At 45.9% G+C, this 19,364-nt stretch overlaps 2 protein-coding genes across 3 annotated transcripts in view; one reads left to right on the top strand and one right to left on the bottom strand.

The window, feature by feature from the left end:
- Positions 1-7,123, bottom strand: part of SMC1B (structural maintenance of chromosomes 1B) — a 92,001-nt gene extending 84,878 nt beyond the window's left edge. For both annotated transcript variants that reach the window (XM_007189187.2, XM_028168257.2), the window contains exon 1: positions 7,015-7,123. In XM_007189187.2, the coding sequence (XP_007189249.2) occupies positions 7,015-7,123 (109 nt within the window). The remainder of the gene's footprint in view (positions 1-7,014) is intronic.
- A 339-nt stretch (positions 7,124-7,462) lies between these two features.
- Positions 7,463-18,667, top strand: RIBC2 (RIB43A domain with coiled-coils 2). The gene is given in 7 exon segments (XM_007189193.2): positions 7,463-7,576; positions 8,377-8,458; positions 11,601-11,945; positions 13,287-13,405; positions 14,808-15,035; positions 17,276-17,442; positions 18,589-18,667. Coding segments are annotated over 7 exon segments (1,134 nt in total).
- The last annotated feature ends 697 nt before the right edge of the window (positions 18,668-19,364 follow it).

Genomic DNA, 19,364 nt, shown 5'->3' with positions numbered 1-19,364 from the left:
ATCAAAACTACAATGAGGTATCACCTCACTCCTGTTAGAATGGGCATCATCAGAAAATCTACAAACAACAAATGCTGGAGAGGGTGTGGAGAAAAGGGAACCCTCTTGCACTGTTGGTGGGAATGTAAATTGATACAGCCACTATGGAGAACAATATGGAGGTTCCTTAAAAAACTAAAAATAGAATTACCATATGACCCAGCAATCCCACTACTGGGCATATACCCAGAGAAAACCGTAATTCAAAAGGACACATGCACCCGAATGTTCATTGCAGCACTATTTACAATAGCCAGGTCATGGAAGCAACCTAAATGCCCATCAACAGACGAATGGATAAAGAAGTTGTGGTACATATATACAATGGAATATTACTCAGCCATAAAAAGGAACGAAATTGAGTCATTTGTTGAGACGTGGATGGATCTAGAGACTGTCATACAGAGTGAAGTAAGTCAGAAAGAGAAAAACAAATATCATATATTAATGCATATATGTGGAACCTAGAAAAATGGTACAGATGAGCCAGTTTGCAGGGCAGAAGTTGAGACACAGATGTAGAGAATGGACATATGGACACCAAGGGGGGAAAACTGCGGTGAGGTGGGGATGGTGGTGTGCTGAATTGGGTGATTGGGATTGACATGTATACACTGATGTGTATAAAACTGATGCCTAATAAGAACCTGCAGTATAAAAAAACAAACAAAACAACTAATACTAAACTTTCATTGGGTTATTTGTATGGAAATATGTTAATATAAATGTTTCAGACATTACATGAAATTTCTAAAAATCTTGTATTTGTATGGAAATATGTATGGAAATATGTTAATATAAATGTTTCAGACATTACATGAAATTTCTAAAAATCTTATATTTGTATTTGTATGGAAATATGTATGGAAATATGTTAATATAAATGTTTCAGACATTACATGAAATTTCTAAAAATCTTATATTTGTATTTGTATGGAAATATGTATGGAAATATGTTAATATAAATGTTTCAGACATTACATGAAATTTCTAAAAATCTTATATTTGTATTTGTATGGAAATATGTATGGAAATATGTTAATATAAATGTTTCAGACATTACATGAAATTTCTAAAAATCTTATATTTGTATTTGTATGGAAATATGTATGGAAATATGTTAATATAAATGTTTCAGACATTACATGAAATTTCTAAAAATCTTATATTTGTATTTGTATGGAAATATGTATGGAAATATGTTAATATAAATGTTTCAGACATTACATGAAATTTCTAAAAATCTTATATTTGTATTTGTATGGAAATATGTATGGAAATATGTTAATATAAATGTTTCAGACATTACATGAAATTTCTAAAAATCTTATATTTGTATTTGTATGGAAATATGTTAATATAAATGTTTCAGACATTACATGAAATTTCTAAAAATCTTATATTTGTATTTGTATGGAAATATGTTAATATAAATGTTTCAGACATTACATGAAATTTCTAAAAATCTTATATTTGTATTTGTATGGAAATATGTTAATATAAATGTTTCAGACATTACAGGAAACTTCTAAAAAAAAAAAAAAAAAAAAAAAAGAATTCAGCTGCCATTCTGGATTATCTAAAATAGTTTTTAAAACTAACATTTTTGGGCTTCCCTGGTGGCGCAGTGGTTGAGAATCTGCCTGCTAATGCAGGGGACACAGGTTCGAGCCCTGGTCTGGGAAGATCCCACATGCCACGGAGCAGCTGGGCCCGTGAGCCACAACTACTGAGCCTGCGCGTCTGGAGCCTGTGCCCCGCAACGGGAGGGGCTGCGATAGTGAAAGGCCCGCGCACCGCGATGAAGAGCGGTCCCTGCACCGCGATGAAGAGTGGCCCCCACTTGCCGTAACTAGAGAAAGCCCTCGCACGAACCGAAGACCCAACACAGCCAAAAATAAATAAATAAATAAATAAAGTAGCTATAAAATAAAAAAAAAAAAAAAAAAAAAAACTAACATTTTTTTCCTGATTATAACAGTAAACCATTCAATGTAGGGTTTTGGAAAACAAAAAAGTATTTTAAAAATCACCTGAAAAATCACCCCATCTGGAAAAAACTATTGATGGAAATGGATATTGAATTTTGTCAAATGCCTTCTCCTCAAAAAAATAAAATGAATCTTCTTTCTTGCAGGAACAAATGAAGATTACTGTGGCAGCAGTGTGCCACATGGATTAAAGTAGGGTAAGACCAGAGGTTGGGAACTTAGCTAAAAGGTGACTGCATTAATCCAAGGAAGAAATGATGAGAGTGTGAAATAAAGTGATAGCAGTGGCAACAGAGGGAAGAGGACAAGGTTATTAAGGAGGCAGGATTGGAATGATGGGTAATGTATTGGCTGTGACAGGGAGAATTTATCAAGGATGATGGAGAATTTATTAAGGTAGCAGCCATGTGAAACCCTGTGAGAAAGGCATTCTAAGTCCAAGGAACAGAAAATGCTAAAACCCAGAAATAGCAATGAGCTTGGCCTGTGTAAGGAAAGCTAAAAAAGCAATTCTGACCAGAGAACAGTAAATGTGGAGGAAGAGAATATTTGAGAAGAGAACCATACACGGGTCAGGTTATAAAGGGCTTTGTGGTTCATGGTAAGAAATATGGATTTTACTCCAAGTGCAGTGAGAATGCACTGCACAGAGACAAAAAAGGAAGCAGAAGGACCTGTTAGGAGATTACAGCGATAGTCCAAATGAGAGCTCTAGCAGCTTCAACTGTAATAGTGAAGAGTGGCAAGAAACAATTGGATTCAGGATGCATTTCAGAGGTAGAGTCATTAGGATTTATAGACGACTGGATGAGGAAAGTGGGGTGTAGAAGGTAAAAGGAGGAATCAAGAATTACTCTGGGGCTTCCCTGGTGGCACAGTGGTTGAGAATCTGCCTGCCAATGCAGGGGACACGGGTTCGAGCTCTGGTCTGGGAAGATCCCACATGCCGCGGAGCAACTAGGCCCGTGAGCCACAACTACTGAGCCTGCGCGTCTGGAGCCTGTGCTCCGCAACAAGAGAGGCCGCGATAGTGAGAGGCCCGCGCACCGCGATGAAGAGTGGCCCCCACTTGCCACAACTGGAGAAAGCCCTTGCACAGAAACGAAGACCCAACACAGCCATAAATAAATAAATAAATAAATTAAAAAAAAAAAAAAAAGAATTACTCTGGCTTTCTGTCTGAATAAATGAGTAAATTGTGCCCTTTACTGAGCTGGTAAGGACCTAAGAAGGAACAGGTTTGTTGTTTGGTAGTGGTGGGGGAGAGGAAATTAACTACTCTTCCTGATTATATTGTTTTAGATGGCTACTAGAAATAGGAAACTAAATGCTAAATATTATAGGCTGGAAATATAATTTGGAAAGTCCATAGCTTAAGGATGGGACTGGATAAGACCACCTGGGGAAAGGAGGGAGAGATGAAATGTGGTCTACCTTGCCCCCTTGACAGCAAGGCCTTCCCATGATCAACTTCTTTAAAAACACCCCCAGCATTTCCTATTCCCCTTCCTTGTTTCTCTTTAAAACTTAACACTTTAATATTCTATATACTTTTCATATTTAGTTTGTTGTCTGTCTCTTTGCACTTGAATGTCAGTTCTATACAGGCAGGAATTTTTATATCATGTTCACTGGTGAATCCCCAACAACCTAGAACAGTGCATGGCATATAGTAGGCACTCAATTATTTTTAAATGAATGAAATACTGCTGAAATGTCAAACAGGATGAGGACAAGGAACTAACCGGTGTCTTTTATAAGATATAGCACAATAGTGACGTAGATAAGTGTCATTTCAGTAGACTTTGAGGCTGAGAACTGAATCAAGGGGGCTGAGAAGAGAATGGAACTACAGACAATGGTTTCAAAGAGTTTTGCTGTACTGATTAAAAAAAAAAAAAAATGGGGCAATAGCCTAAGGAAACAGTGAGGTTCAAGGGATTTCCCCCCAAGCATTTCATTATAAAATTTTCAAACATGCAAGAAAGTTGAAAGAATTTCATAGTAAAAATCCATATATTTACCACTAAATTCTATAATTAACATTGTACTATACTTGCTTTTCACACATCCACTGATCCTCAATGTCCTGAGAGTGTTCATAAGGCATGTATGTATTTATGCCAATGAAAATTATCCAATAAGGGAGAAAGATACAATCCAAGAGAGAAAGATAATAATTACAAAAGCAAAGAACTAAGGAGGGGACAGGATCCAAAGCACAAGTGGAGAGGATGGCCTTAGACAGACTCAGGCACCCTCGTGGTAGTTCACTGATAAAAATCCTTCAAAGTCTAACTTTTCTTTCCAGAAAGTTAAATATAAACTCTTCACTCTGGCAAGGACTTATCCAACAGAATTCCATTATATCCCACCACTTCCCTACATATGCACTATATTCTGGCCAATTTGGACTATTACCTGCCCCACAAATAGACTTTCACAAACCCCTGGAAAAATACTCTTTACGCTTTGAGCCCAGCTCAAATGCCAACTCCTCTAGAAAACCTTTCCTAATCTTCACCTCTTCCTGTCCAAAACTCCCCAAATCAGATGTTGTATTTTTCATGTTTAAAGTTTCATAAACAGTGTTATCTGGCTTTCTATTTCAATTAGTGTGTCATTTTCTTATACTCCCTATACCTTCAGAGCAGGAGCTGTCTTAATCTACACATCTTCTTCTGCTCCTAACATTATGTATAGGCAACAACCATTTGCTGCATCTGAGTGGAAAACACGAATGTAAAATTAAAAATAAAAAATTTCTGCTACCCATAAAAAGCCCCAAATTAGATTTTATTGAAAACAAACAAGGGACTTCCCTGGTGGTCCAGTGGTTAAGACTCCATGCTTCCAATGCAGGGGGTGCGGGTTTGATCCCTGGTTGGGAAACTAAGATCCCACGTGCCATGTGGCGTGGCCAAAAAATTGAAAAAGTAAAAAAATTAAAAAATAAATAGATAAAAACAAACAAATGAGAACATGTCAAGTTTTGGCAGGTGGTGACAATAGAAAATTATTACAAAAAGTATGACTAACTAAATTAAACTATAACAGGAAATGAGCATGATGGGAAATTATCAATTGGCTTAACAAATTCTATCTGAATGTGCCAGTAATTCTGTAAGATTTTAAAAAATGATGATCTACCAACAAGTGTTCAAATGAACAAAAATAGAATATCACCCATTAAATCGGTCATGGATAAGTACTATATTGAGTTTGGGCCTTCATATAGCAAAAAGAATGTGAACACTTTAGGCAAAATTCAAAAACAAGTAAACCAGAAATTTCTGTTGTGGAGAGATGGTATTGAAGACACTGCTGAAATGATCCACAACTGGCTTTACCCAGTTCTAAGCATAGTCTCTAGGATACCAGTGATTCTCTAGAGGGGAGCTGAGCTTCCAGGGCATGTGGATCTAGGGAGGGCAAGAGGATTTGTAAAGGTATTTTCACAATCACGTTAAGATATGTTGTTAATCACAAAAAGTATTTCTAAATTAGGAAAAGAAATAATATTATTTTGAAACTCATTTGGCACTAGGTTACACAAGTTCAAAGCACCACTTTCACAGGATCTTGAATGGTAACGGGCATGTAGTTCAAGTGGACTAAATGATGTTCAAGACGTCACGCAGATACTCATTCCGAGTACTGCACTGTTTGGAGTTGCAAAATGTAACTGCGCAACCCTTCACATAATCACCAGTTAAAAGGTGAAAATTCCCTGGTGGTGGGCTCAGCAACTTCCCGATAAAAGAGTGGAGAAGATTAGTTAGGGTAACAGTGCAGGAGTGATTCCAGTAATTATTTTTTCAATGTTTTCTGATAACAGAATAAAGTGAAAATGAGGAAATATATTACACAGAAGAGGCAAGGAAATCTTCAAATATGTGAATGCATCTAAGCTCAGGTATTCTTTTGCATATACTAAGTGCAAAAGAAAACCTTCAACAGCAGCTGTTTTTAAAAGGCAACAGAAATTTCACAACAGTTCCACAATAATTATATTCCAGATTTGGTGTGCAGGGAAAGCATACATTCAAGTGTCCTATTCACGTCTGTCAAATAAAGTGATTTACTGAGGCTAAGAAAGGAAAGCTGGGCTAAGAGAGCCAAACCGGAGACTCCAGATTTCAGAAGACTCTCCAGGTCACTATCCTTTGAGGCCCCACTCCACCTGCTCTGCTCATCACCCCACTGTTTCCCATCACGGAGCCAAAGGGAGCCTGGCCAGGCCCCAACTCCAGTCCAGACTCTGCCATTTACTGGGCAACCTTGGAAAGTCATCTGGCCCCTCTGAACCTCAGTGTCCTCCACTGTAAAATGGGGATCATACCCATTTGTGAGGGTTAAACAAAAAGAGCGGGGCCAGGAACTCAGGAATAAGTTCAACAAACGTGGCCATTTTCACAATATTCCTGCGAAGCTTCCTTGGATCCAAATGGTTGTTCGTGCTCCTTGGAACCAATGACTTCCTCCCGATCTCGCTCCCACTTAATCTTTTTGGATGGGAAAGGGAAGGGGATGGAGAGGAGAGGTGACCAAAGCAGAGGGCAGAAGAAGCCCACGGGGGGGGGGGGGGCGGGGAGGGGAGCGGGGCGGGGGGAAGAGAGGAGGGTCCAGGGTGGAACCTCTCGGGTGGGGGGTAGGGCGGGGGTCTGGCCTGCGGTGTTGTCCGAGGGCCGGGGGTCCGGCGCAGAGGGCGAGGCGCAGGCCCCTGGGGGTGCCGTCCGAGGGTCGGGGGTCCGGGCCAGAGGGCGAGGGTCAGCCTAGGGTGGACGGCGAGCAGCGGCTCCCTGCCACCTCCAACGCGCCCTGGGCGGAGTCTGAGGGTCGCCTCCCACCCCATCCCCCGTCCCCGGGGTGGACAGCAAGGGTCGAGCCCGAGTCCAGGCCGCGAGGCCACCCTCACGTCCCCTCAGGGGGGAAGAGGCCCGGACGACCGCGGCGCGCGGGGGCGTTCTAGGTCCCAAGTTACCGGAGCCGTTGGGGCCAATGATGCAGGTGAACCTCCTGAAGGGGCCTATGACCTGGCGGCCCCGCCACGACTTGAAGTTCTCCACAAACAGCAGCTCCAAATGACCCATGGCTGCGCCCTCCCCTCCTCAGCCGCGTTCTCACACGCCGGCCAGAAAAGCGCGGGAAGGACCTCGTGCTGTCTCGCGAGAGGAAAGCGAGAACACGGGTGAGCCCTGCGATGTTTCTTAGCAACCGAAGTTGTTTACGTTTCCGAGGAACCGGGTCTTCTCGCCACCGGCGCGGTGGGAGAAGGCCGGACTGAGAGCCTCTGGAGCAGGCTCGGATCCCACCAGCCCAACCTCCTAGGGAGCCAGCCTCGCTTGGCTTGAGCTTGTTTTATGTTTGTTGTCTTTTCTTTTAATCTCACAAGTTTTTAAAACCTCAGAATTTCTTGGCGATTCGCAGTCATGGAGGTAGCGCAGCCCAAGGACCTGGAGGAGGACTTCGGCCTGGCCAAAAGGAGATATGCGGAGCTGCGCAGGCAGAAACGGATCTTCAATGCCAGGAACAGGATCATCGGGGTGAGATCCTCCAGCCCGGAAGGGAAAGGGGCCAGGAGGGAATGTGGAGGAGCGGCTGGGGGCGAGTGAGGCGGGCGGCGGGAAACAAGAGGAGATGAACCCTTGGAATGAAACTTTTGATCCAGGCACCGCTGCAGACGGCTCCAGGCTTTGCCGGGAAGACTTGTTCCATGTATTGACTTTGCTGAGGATGGGAGAGACCTTAACAGACCAAATAATGCCCCCTGTCCCTTGCCAGACAGGCAAATTGAGTCCTGCAGTGGGGAGAGAGCTTGCCTGGAGTCAATGGCCAGAGACTGGAACGCGATTCTCCTCTCTCTGAGCCGGATTTTCTACATTGCCAGGAATTCCCTCCAGTCCGTTCATTTGACAAATGCCAGTGGAGTTCCTATTTTGTGGCAAGCCTGAGCTGGGCCCAGGAGATGAGGAACAAGGCAATATTTGACCTTGAGGAGTTCATAGCCCAGAGTGGAGGAGGCAGGCATTAAAATGGTCACATTATAATGCAGTGGAGTCAGTGCTGTGAGGGAGGCGAGCAAAGGCTGCCAGGGAGCACCAACTGGGGCTGGGAGAGGAAATCAGAGAGGACTCCCCAGAGGAGGTGATGCCTAAGCAGTGTTCTGAGGATGAGGATCTATTGACTGAAAAGGGGAGAAGGAAGCTCTGGGGAAATTTAAGACAGGCTGAAGAACCAGCTATAAGCAAAAGCATCCGGGTATGACAAGATTTGGCTTACAGTAGGACTGTTATCAACTGAATCAAATTATCTGGCTCTAATTCCCTTTGTTTTCCTTTCCCAGGGAGACACAGAAGCCTGGGATGTTCAGGTTTGTGACCAGAAGATAAAAGAAGCAACTGAAAAAGCTAGACAGGAAACCTTTGGTGAGCATTCCCTGAATGGCCATCTAGCAGTTCAGGGCTGTGTGCCTTTAGACCCCAGTTCACATTTCCTCACATATGTAAAAAGTTGCAATTTTCATGCTCTTCCTCCTTTTAAAACTTCACAATTTCTTGTGCTCAATTAACTTAATGCACTGATGCTTCCTCACTTAAAAAAAAAACAGCTATTGAATTCTATGTGAGCTGTAGGAAATAAATTGTGAGGATAAATGTATGTTTTTCTCTGTTTTCTTAAAAAAAACTGGGTATGAAAATTTTAAACACACACATTTTCTGCCAAAAAGTTCAAGACCTTCTACCGGGGACAGCTGTTTACAGTAGCCTGAGCTCATACCCCTGAGCTGACTCAGAACCAGATATGGTTCAAATAATAGTGTTCTGGCTCTTAGATCAAATACTCAAATAGTATTGCTTTTCCCCCATCATGTCTAGCAATTTCTTTTAAAGCACTATAAGGATTTTATAAATAGAAAAAAGCAGGGTACAAAATTGTATATACAGTGGGTTATCAATTAAGTTTAAATACATATATAAATATATATGTTTTAAAATACATAAAAATATGCTTAGAAAAATACAGAAAGGAAATATACCAAAATGTCAGCAGTGGTAAAGTTGGAGTGATGGCATGATGAGTGAAATTGATTTTCTTCTTTATACTGTTTCATATTTTCTAAACCTTTTACCTTTTAAAATTCTAGCTTAAAGTAATTCAAACCTGTGTTAAACCATAATGGAAAAGAATATGGAAAAGAATATGAAAAAGAATATATGTATGTATAACTGAATCAATCACTTTGCTGTACAGCAGAAACTAACACAACATTGTAAGTCAACTATACTTTGGGCTTCCCTGGTGGCGCAGTGGTTGAGAATCTGCCTACCAATGCAGGGGACAGGGGTTCGAGCCCTGGTCTGGGAAGATCCCACATGCCATGGAGCGAGTAGGCCCGTGAGCCACAATTGCTGAGCCTGCGCGTCTGGAGCCTGTGCTCCGCAACAAGAGAGGCCGCGATGGTGAGAGGCCCGCGCACTGCGATGAGGAGTGGCCCCCACTTGCCGCAACTAGAGAAAGCCCTCGCACAGAAACGAAGACCCAACACAGCCATAAATAAATAAATAAAATTAAATTTTAAAAAAATAGTAGAAAAATGTTTTTAAAAAAAACAACTATACTTCAGTAAAATTTCTTTTTTAAAAAGTAATTCAAACGTACAAAAACGACGTGACAGACATATACATACCCACCACCAGACTAGATATGAACATTTTGCCAAACTGGCTTTAGATATCTTAAGAAATGCTTTTTGAAAATTAAATGTTATACAGACATAGCTAAAGCTCTCCCCCACCTTACCATTTTCCTCTTCTTCCCTTCTCAGAGGTGTGATCATTCCCATGCATGTTTTTGTACTTGTACTATTTAGGTATGTACATCCATGACAATATAAAATTTGTGTGTGTGTTTTAAAATTTTACATAAATGATGTTATATTGAATGTATCCTTTTGCAACATTTAAAAAATTCACCAATCTATTTTTGGAATTTATAGGTGATCTACGTACAGAATATTCATTTTAATTGCTTTATGATATTTTGTCATATGAATTTTAACCACAATTTTTTTATTCCTCTACTGGTGGCTGATTTAGATTTTTTCCAGTTTTTTAAAATAATTGCAAACAATGTTAATGACTGTCCTGCATTATGTCCCAATGTTCATGTCCCTGGTGTACCTAGAAATGAAATTGATAGGTCATAGTATGTGCATGTTTTCAGTTTTACGGGATGTTGGCAAATGGCTTTCCAAAGTTATAAAAGTTACACTCCCACAAGCAGTAAACGAGAAATCTTTGTTTCCCCACATCCTTACTAATACCTGCTATTATTTGTTTGAAATGTTTCTCCATTTCATTGGATGTTTCCCATCTTGTAAGGTTGATGATCTTTTCACAAGTTTATTGATCATTCAGGTTTCTTTATATTGATTTGCCTTTTCCTCTCCTTGGCCCCCTTTTTGGTTAGGTTGTTTATTGTTTTTTTTTTTAAGTTGATTTGTAGGTGCTTTTTAAATATTCAGAATACTAATCCTTTAATGGTTGTGTTAACTTTTTGGAAGGTTGGATTACCTTAGAATCACTAAAAATCATTTTTTAAGTGGATTTGATCTTGGAGAGGCAGCAGTAAGTGGTGGCGTGAAGCAAGATCTTAATTCCCTGCCCAGGAATTGAACCTGGGGAGCTTGGATGAAAACCAGGAATCCCAGCCACCACACCCCCTGGCTCTTGACCCCGGTGAAAAATTCATTTCTCACGGAGGCAAAAACTGTAAAAACAGGTACAAAGTTTATTATTAGAGACACAGCACAACAAGTGGGAGAGCACACAGAGAAACAGTTTGCTTAGTTAAGACAGAAGCAGGGCAGAGATGCACACCCGGAGAGGAAAGGTGTGGGCGTCCCCCCCAATGAGGAGGAGCCCAGTAAAGAGGCGGTGAAGTCATTCATATCGGGCAGTTCTTCCGGGTCTCTGTTTACCTTTGGCCAATTACCTGGCTTCTTTTTCCACACGTGACCTGCCCTAGGACCCTCCCCAGCATGCGTGCGCAAATTTTTTTCCAAGATGGGATTTCAGCCCAGAGGCCTATGGGACGGCCTTAGCATCACCTATTATGGGGTGGTGCCCCCTCCTTTTTGACCCCCAAGGAGCCTTTCTGCGCATGTGCAATGTCTCCCTTGCCCCAAGGATGGGAAATATGTGACCTCTTGATCCTTTACCCAAACAAAGGTTAGTCCCTCTCTGTTCCTGCCACGACTGTTATCTTCAGGCATCCTCAGGAGACAAAGCCTGGCTATTTACCTTGTTTCTGTTGTTACTTCCATTTCGGAGAGCAAACAGGAGGCTGATTTTAAATGTCTAACCTGCAGCCCATCTATGTCCTAATGCAAACAGGAGACTAGTTGTAAGTGTCTGGCCCGAAGCCCACTTTTTCCTGCTCCATGAAATGTACACGGGAGGCCAGTTGTAAATGCCTAGCTTGGGGCCCATCTATCTCCTGCCTCAGATTCAAATTTTTGTCTTTCCTCTGAATCTTAAGCTGATGAATATGCTGTATCTCTTCTAGCTGCTGAAATGAGGCAAAATGACAAGATCACCTGCATATCAGAAAACCGGGAAAGGAGAGATAGGAAAAATCTCTGTAAAGCTATCAATGATTTCCAACAGAGCTTTCAGAAGCCAGAAACTCGCCGTGAATTTGACCTCTCCGACCCCCTAGCCCTTAAGAAAGATCTTCCAGCCTGGCAGTCAGATAATGATGCTCGGAATACAATATCAGGAATGCAGAAATTCATGGGAGAGGATTTAAACTTCTATCAGAGGAAGAAATTCCAAGAGGAACAAAACAGGGAATGGTCCTTGCAACAGCAAAGGGAATGGAAGATCGCCCGTGCCAACCAAAAATGTGCAGGTAATGGAACAAAAAAGACAGATGGGTCTCAATACTTTCTTCAACAAATCAATCCCCCCCCCCTTTTTTTTCTTGTTTCATTTTGTCTTTCAAGTCTCACTAATATGCTACTTTGGCCACGTGGCCAAAAAAAGAGACATGAGAACCCGGGTTCCAGGATTTAAATATCTTCAGCCACGTGCCTGTCATGCAGGAAACACCTTCTGAGCTTGTGCTCTGTCCGGGCCCCAGTGGGATGCTGGAGTTCAGGGTAACTCAGCATCGGTCCCGGCCCTCAGTGTGTGGGCCAAGACATAGGTCCAGCCTATATCAGTTCGTGTCCAATAAGAAAATCTGATCATCCCCTGAACCTGACCGTCCACCTCCATCAATGGGAGCTCTGTTCCTCTAGTTGCCCAGGCCCAAACCCAAGTCATCTTGACTCCTTCCTTTCCCTCAAATGCCACACGCAGTCCAGCAGCAAGTCATCCCAAATTCCAACCACCTTCACCATGTCCTCCACTACCACTCTGGACTAAGCAGCCAGCATCTCCCAACTGGATCATTGCAATAACCTCTAACTGGTCTCCCTGCTTCTGCCCTTGTCTCCCCATAGTCTTTTCTCAACCCAGCAGCCAGAATGATCCCGTTAAAAGTTAAGCTGGATCCTTTGCTCAAAACCAATAGCTTGGGCTTCCCTGGTGGCGCAGTGGTTGGGAGTCTGCCTGCCGGTGCAGGGGACGCGGTTTCGAGCCCTGGTCTGGGAGGATCCCACATGCCGTGGAGTGACTAGGCCCGTGAGCCACAGTTACTGAGCCTGCGCGTCTGGAGCCTGTGCTCCGCAACAAGAGAGGCCGCGTTAGTGAGAGGCCCGCGCACCACGATGAAGAGTGGCCTCCGCTTGCCACAACTGGAGAAAGCCCTCACACAGAAACGAAGACCCAACACAGCCATAAATAAATAAATAAGTAAAATAAATAAACCCAAAAGTTAAAAAAAAAAAACAAAACCAATAGCTTCTCAGTTTACTCAATAAAACCAAATTTATTTCAAGGACCAACAAGTCTGACCTTACCTCCTGCTATGCTGCCCTCTAAACCCCTCTCCCCTGGTTCCACGGCAGACATTACCAATCCATAGCAGACATGACCAGGCCACAGTGGTGATTGCTAACACTGCCAGGCACCCGTCTAAGAGCTTTACTTGAATTGACTCGTGTCAATCTCCCACAGCCTTCCGACGCACCCCCTTTCTTTGGATGGGGCCGTGATGAGAAACAGATACTCCGCAGGGTGCTCTGCACATCTCAGAAGGATCTCCGGGCAGGCACGCAAGGTTTGATTGCGTTTTGCTTCCTTTCAGAGGATCTCTACCTGAAGACAAGGCTGCAGTTTGACGAAACAGCCAAGCATTTACAGAATCTGGAAAGCACCACCAGAAAGGCGGTTTGTGCAGCTGTGAAAGAATTCAACAAGAAGCAGGTGTATACCCCAGGCTCTGTCTGGAGGGGAAGACAAACACACAGCCACCTCCCCGGCATGCCCCAGCCTCCTTGACTCATCAATGATAGCAGTTCTTTTTAATCCCTGCAACAATCAGCTGCTCTTATTAGTCACTGTGTTCAACAACCCTTTCAGAGGGGCATGATTAACCCAATTTAATTGATAAAGAAACGGGCTCAGAGTGAGGAACTGACTTTCTTTGGGATGCCTAAGTACTAATCTGATTTGCTTTGGCATATTCAAATACTGGACTTCCAAATACCGCGAGTCCAGTATTCAAATCCCAGCCTGTCCAGCTGCAAAGCGTGGGCTTACGTAACGTAGTTGAGCTGGCCTCCTTGTGAGCACCTGCTGTGTGTGGGCACCTCAAAAAGTGCCCTGGGCTTCCCTGGTGGTGCAGTGGTTGAGAACCTGCCTGCCAATGCAGGGGACATGGGTTTGAGCCCTGGTCTGGGAAGATCCCACATGCCGCGGAGCAACTGGGCCCGTGAGCCACAACTACTGAGCCTGCGCGTCTGGGGCCTGTGCTCCGCAACAGGAGAGGCCGCGACAGTGAGAGGCCCACGCACCGCGATGAAGAGTGGCCCCCGCTTGCCGCAACTAGAGAAAGCCCTCGCACAGAAACGAAGACCCAACACAGCCAAAAATAAATAAATAAGTTAATTTTAAAAAAAAACCGAAACATCATTTAAAAAAAAAAAAAAAAAAAAAGTGCCCTGTCCATTCATTACTAAAGAGAACTGGTAACACTGACAAATGTCTCTTAATCCGTCTCTTGACTTGACAGAGAAATAACTGCAGCCCAGAGAGGGCAGGTGACTTGCTCCAGGTCACACAGCCAGGGCCCCTTCCCTCCACCCATCATCCTCATGTGAATGCGGATTTGGCCAGGAATTTATTTGTCCCTGGGGCTGAGGTTGCCGGGCAGTGGGAGCACCTTTTAGAAATCACCACTGCTGTGAATCACTTGGTTGGCTGTTCTTTGTAGCCCACTGCCATCCAAGGGTGACCAGGACCACACGGAGGGGTACACAGCCCTGTCTTGGGGTGGGTGAGGCCAAGCCGAGGGGAGATGGCAGCCTAACAGGGGGAGGCAGCTCCCTGCTTTGGCAAATCACTGCAAACAAAGACGTGCAGCAATTATGCGTGCGACCAACAGGCAGTGATTCCCCGAGCCCAGCCCACTCATCCAGCATCTCCCAGGCAGCTGGGGGTCTGAGGGCCTCCCCACATCCATGCCTGACGAGTCTACACCTCCCCCCATCCCCGGTGCCCGTTAGCACATTCTTCCTTCAAGGGCCCCCAGTGAGACTTGCCAGCCTATGCCTCAGTCCCCCCGGGGGCACTCAGAGCATCTCCCTTAATATTTTGCCCTGCGCAGGCCTTGGAGTCAGCGGAAAAGAAAATTCAAGCGAAAAAACAAGACCAAGAGGACAACCTGGCCGAGATCTCCCACCTGCTGCGTGGGGACCTGCTCTCGGAGAACCCCCAGCAGGCAGCCAGCTCCTTCGGGCCCCATCGCGTGGTCCCCGACCGCTGGAAGGGCATGAGCCGGGAGCAGCTGGAGTTCATCCGCCTGGTTCAGGAACAGCAAGTCCAGGAGAAGCTGGTGCCTGTCCCCCCCACCCCCCCACCCCCCGAGCCCTCAGATGGGGCCCTGTGCTCCCTGCCACCTTCCTCAAGCATCTAGTTATAGCCACTGTCACGCTCGGCCCTAGAAGCTGCCCTCAAGGAGTCTGTGTTCTAGTGAGAGGAGGACAAGCGCTAGGGAGGGGAGGAGGCTGGGGAAGGGGCTGAGATTGCTGGGCGCGAGGAGGGTCATCAGGGGACCAATGGCTCTGGAACAAAGGGCTGAAGGTGGGGAGGGACCTTGCACGTGTCTGGGGAAAGGACGATCAGGCGGGGTGAAGAGCAAGGGCAAAGGCCTTGAGGAAGGGCCATCTTGACCTGTTCAGAGAAGGGAGGCGTCTGGTGGCTGGAGTGGAGGGAGGGGAGACGGTGGGATGAGGTCCAAGAGGCAGAGGGTTGAGGGCCTGGCAGGCCACTGGGGAAGACTTTGCCTTTTTTGTGACCAAAATGGGGAGCTCTGGCGGGTTCTGAGCAGAGGAGAGACAGGATCTCACAGTTAACAGGATCCCTCCTGCCGCTGTGTTGAGGGTGGACTTAGGGGGATAAGGTGGGAAGGAGAGAGATCACTGGGGAGGCTGATGGTCAAGGTCAGAGATGGTGCTGGCTGAGGCCAGGGCGCTGGCAGCAGGGGTGCTGAGAAGTGGTCGGATTCTGGATGTATTTGGAAGTTAGAGCTAACAGAATTGGTTGAAGGGTTTGGCATGGCATATGAGAGCCAGAGGAGTTAAGGATTACTCCAGGCATCCTGGCCTGAGCAACGAGAAGAAAGGAGTTGGCACTTACAGAGATGGGAAGATGGTGGGAGAAACAAGTCCAGGAGGGAAGTTCATGGGAGAATGGAAATCACAAGCGCAATTTTGGATATGTTGTGTGCAATGTTCTTTAGATATCTATATCTGCTAGGATTCAGCTGAAAATCCCAAATAACACCATCTTAAACAAAATAGAACTTTATCTCTTGCATGTAGACTAAATCCTTAAGAAAACAGCCCAGGGCTGGTATGGCAGCTCCACGACCATTGACTAAAGTTCTGCCATCCTCAGCACCTGGTTCCCACCTCTTAGTGCAAGATGGCTGCTTGAGCTCCAGTCATCATATGCATATTCCAGCTGGCAGGAAGAAGGAAGGGGGAAGAATGCTAAGGACACTTCCTAGAAGTTTCACAAGACATTTCCACTTACATTTCGTTGGACAACTCAGTCACTAGGTTGCTCCTAACTATAAAGAAGAAATGTAGTATTTATTCCAGGCAGTGAAGTGCTGGTGATTCTTTTATTAAGGAAGAAGGAAAAATGGCTACTGGTAGACAAGTTATATTTTCTGACACAACTTCCAAGTAAAGCCCAGCAGGCAGCTGGATGTAGAGTCTGGGGCTCAGAATGAGATCTGGGCTGGAGACATAAACAGGAAGTCATCACTGCACTGAGAGTATTTAAAGCAGCGGACCTGGAGATCATAAAGGGAGTGAGTGTAGACAGAGGGACCCTCCCCTCCCACCCCCATCGTTTATAAAGAGCAAAGCAGCCTGAGAAGGAGCAGCCAGAGAGGTAGGAGGGATGCAAGCAGTGGTGAATTCAGAGGGAGTGTGGGAACCCCTGGGTCAAACGCCACTGCTGGGCTGCCGGCTGGATGCAGGACCCAGCACTGGGCAGTCACCTCTTTGGTGGAGGGGTGGCAGCCTGTCTAATGGGCTGGAGAGAGAACAGGCAGGAGGGCAAGGAGGCAGCAAGTGCAGACAATACTTTCCAGGCACTCTGCTGTAAAGGGCGCAGAGAAATTCACCTCCAAGATCCTGAGCCATTGTCCCGGGGTGGGGCTGTGGCATCAGCACATTCTAGAAGTGACCAGAGGACCCCAGTGTCCAGCCAGGTGGTGCCACTGCCCACTGGTAGCATCCCAGATGCAGAGGACCTGACACCCGTGGGCCCTGCTTACGGAGCCCTGGGCTGGGAGCCACTGTTGGAACTGAGACTCTGCTGTCCCTTCAGGCTCAGAGGGCCAGCCCAGGCCTCCCAAGAGGGGGAATCAGCTGGGCCACCAGCATGATGGCAGGTGGGGGGGGGTCTCCTCTGATTTCCGGCATGACGTTGCTCACCTACCTGCCCCCTTCTGGGCCTCAGTTTCTCCATCTGTAAAATGAAAGGCCGGCTCCTAGAGACAATCCCCTGGGGCTCTTCTGCTGGGGACAGGCGGTGGTGAGTCACCTCTCCTCTCTCCAGAGGCTCCAGGAGGAAGAGCGCCAGCGAGACATGCACTGGGACCGGCAGAGGGTCCAGTAGGCTCGCGCCGCCTTGCTGTGTGAGCGGCAGCAGCAGTGCCAACGGCATGACCTGTGCAGGGCCCTGGACTGCAGCAACCTCAGCCTGGCCAAGGAGCAGCTTTCGCAGTCAGTGCCAGGCGGGGGCCTGGGCGGAAGCGGGGAGATGGGGGTACAGGTGGGGAGGGCAGGCAGAGGGGGCTGGGATCAGGTTAGGGTCAAGGGGAGCAGGTGGGAATTGGGGGCATCATCGAGGGAATCAGGCTCGGGGAAAGCAGGGGTGGGCGCTGGCCATGCAGGGCCCATAGAGCAGGCACCGTCCTTTCCTGGGCCCCTGGCTCACCCTCCCTGAATCCTTCCCACCCAAGGGCTCGGGACCCTTGGGGTATATTTCACCAGAAGCCCTGTAGCAGCAGTGGTTGGGGCTATAGCATAGCCTCCTGGTAAAGAGAAGGGGAAGAAGGACTCAGAGCTAAGAAGCCAGAAATTAAGTGCTAGGAAACCATCAGTCCCCACACAGACCAGGGATTGAGATTCCATTGTGCCCTCAACCTGTAAACACCCCTCCTTGGACGGTCCTCACCTGGGCACTGGCGGACCCCAGCGGGCTCGGACACGGGTGCTGGTGATGGAGTACACGGAGGGCACCAGGAGTCCCAGGGGAGGGCGCCAGGGGGGCTTCCGGGAGGAGGCTGCGTGGCTCAGACGTGGGGGAGGACAGTGCCAGCTGCCCACTGCAGGGAGGGCTCTCCAGGGAGAGGAAAGGGTTCCTGGGCTGCCAAGAACAAGTCTGGAGTCTCTTCTTCATTTCAGACAGGCCCCAGGAGTAGTTCAGAGTTCCAGCTACAGAAAATGTCAAATGCAGATCAGTAGGTGAATTTGTCACTAAAAAAAAAACGCATTATTTATTTACTTATTTATCTATCTATTCATCAAGCTTGAACTCGGATGGGATCCACCAGTATTTTGTCCAATGTCTATTTATCGGTGGGTCCATCATTGGAGGCCTAAATAAGGAGAATTAAGAGAGAATCTCACAGAAATCAAATGGGATGAGCAAATGTCTTTACAATCATGGAATTCTAAGATATCCCCACATTTCACGTGCGCAGGTCCCTAAACTAATCAGCAGTGACGAAATGCCCCCTTCCTCCCCATTTAGCTCGTAGGGCTGGAATGCACTCTGTATCCTGGGGTTAACACACCAATTAAACAGTAGAATGTTTAGGAAGTCAGGCATTTCCTGATTTCTTTTTCTCCTTGTTTTATTATCAGGAAAAAATATATGAAGGAAATCTGTACAAATCATCCCACAGAAGATTATTTCGCACAATTTAATACAAGAAGTCGATAATGAAAAAGGCACCTTCTTTCCCTCTGAATCGTTTACCTATAAAGGGCAGTAACCTTGAAGAGTCCCATCTGTTAAAAAAAAAAGGCGCTCTTTGGTCCAGAAGTACTGTTGAACTTAACTTTTCCACCGTAGACAAAACTTGATTAAACCCCTTCCTGTATTTCTATGAGGAGCATTAGTGTCCGTTCAACTCAGCTCAGACTATTTCTAGAGCAGCTCTGGTGCTGTAGATACAGGGATGAAAGCCTGCGTATTAGACTCTAGGTTCAGCTGGTGCAATCGCCAATACTCACGGGCATCATTTTAACCGCTTCACGTGGAATTAACTAATTTGGTTCTCACAGCAGCCCGGGGTGGGTATTTTTATTACTCGCATTCTCCAGGTGAAGAGCCTGAGCTATAGACACGTTAAGTGACTTGCCCAAGGTCACGCTGACGGGACGTGGTGGACCTGGGGTTGAACCCAGGGTGTCTGGCTCTCAACCACTTCTCTCTCCTGGCTCCCGGTAACAAGACCCAAAACACGAGTGGCCAAAAAGGCAGAAGTTTATTTCCTCCTCTCGTCAGAGCCCCAGCTGAGCAGTGCTCCCTCATTGCTCTGCCATCTCGCATCCTGTGGTCCCAGAATGCTGTTCCAGCTCCCACCATCCTATCACATTCAGGCCAGCAGGCAGGAGAAAACGGGAAGGAAGGGGGT

This window comes from Balaenoptera acutorostrata, chromosome 11, assembly GCF_949987535.1.
Source record: "Balaenoptera acutorostrata chromosome 11, mBalAcu1.1, whole genome shotgun sequence".
In the NCBI taxonomy this organism is placed as follows: domain Eukaryota; kingdom Metazoa; phylum Chordata; class Mammalia; order Artiodactyla; family Balaenopteridae; genus Balaenoptera; species Balaenoptera acutorostrata.
The sequence above is the reverse complement of the archived record's forward strand: the minus strand, read 5'-3'. Positions and strand labels throughout refer to the sequence as shown.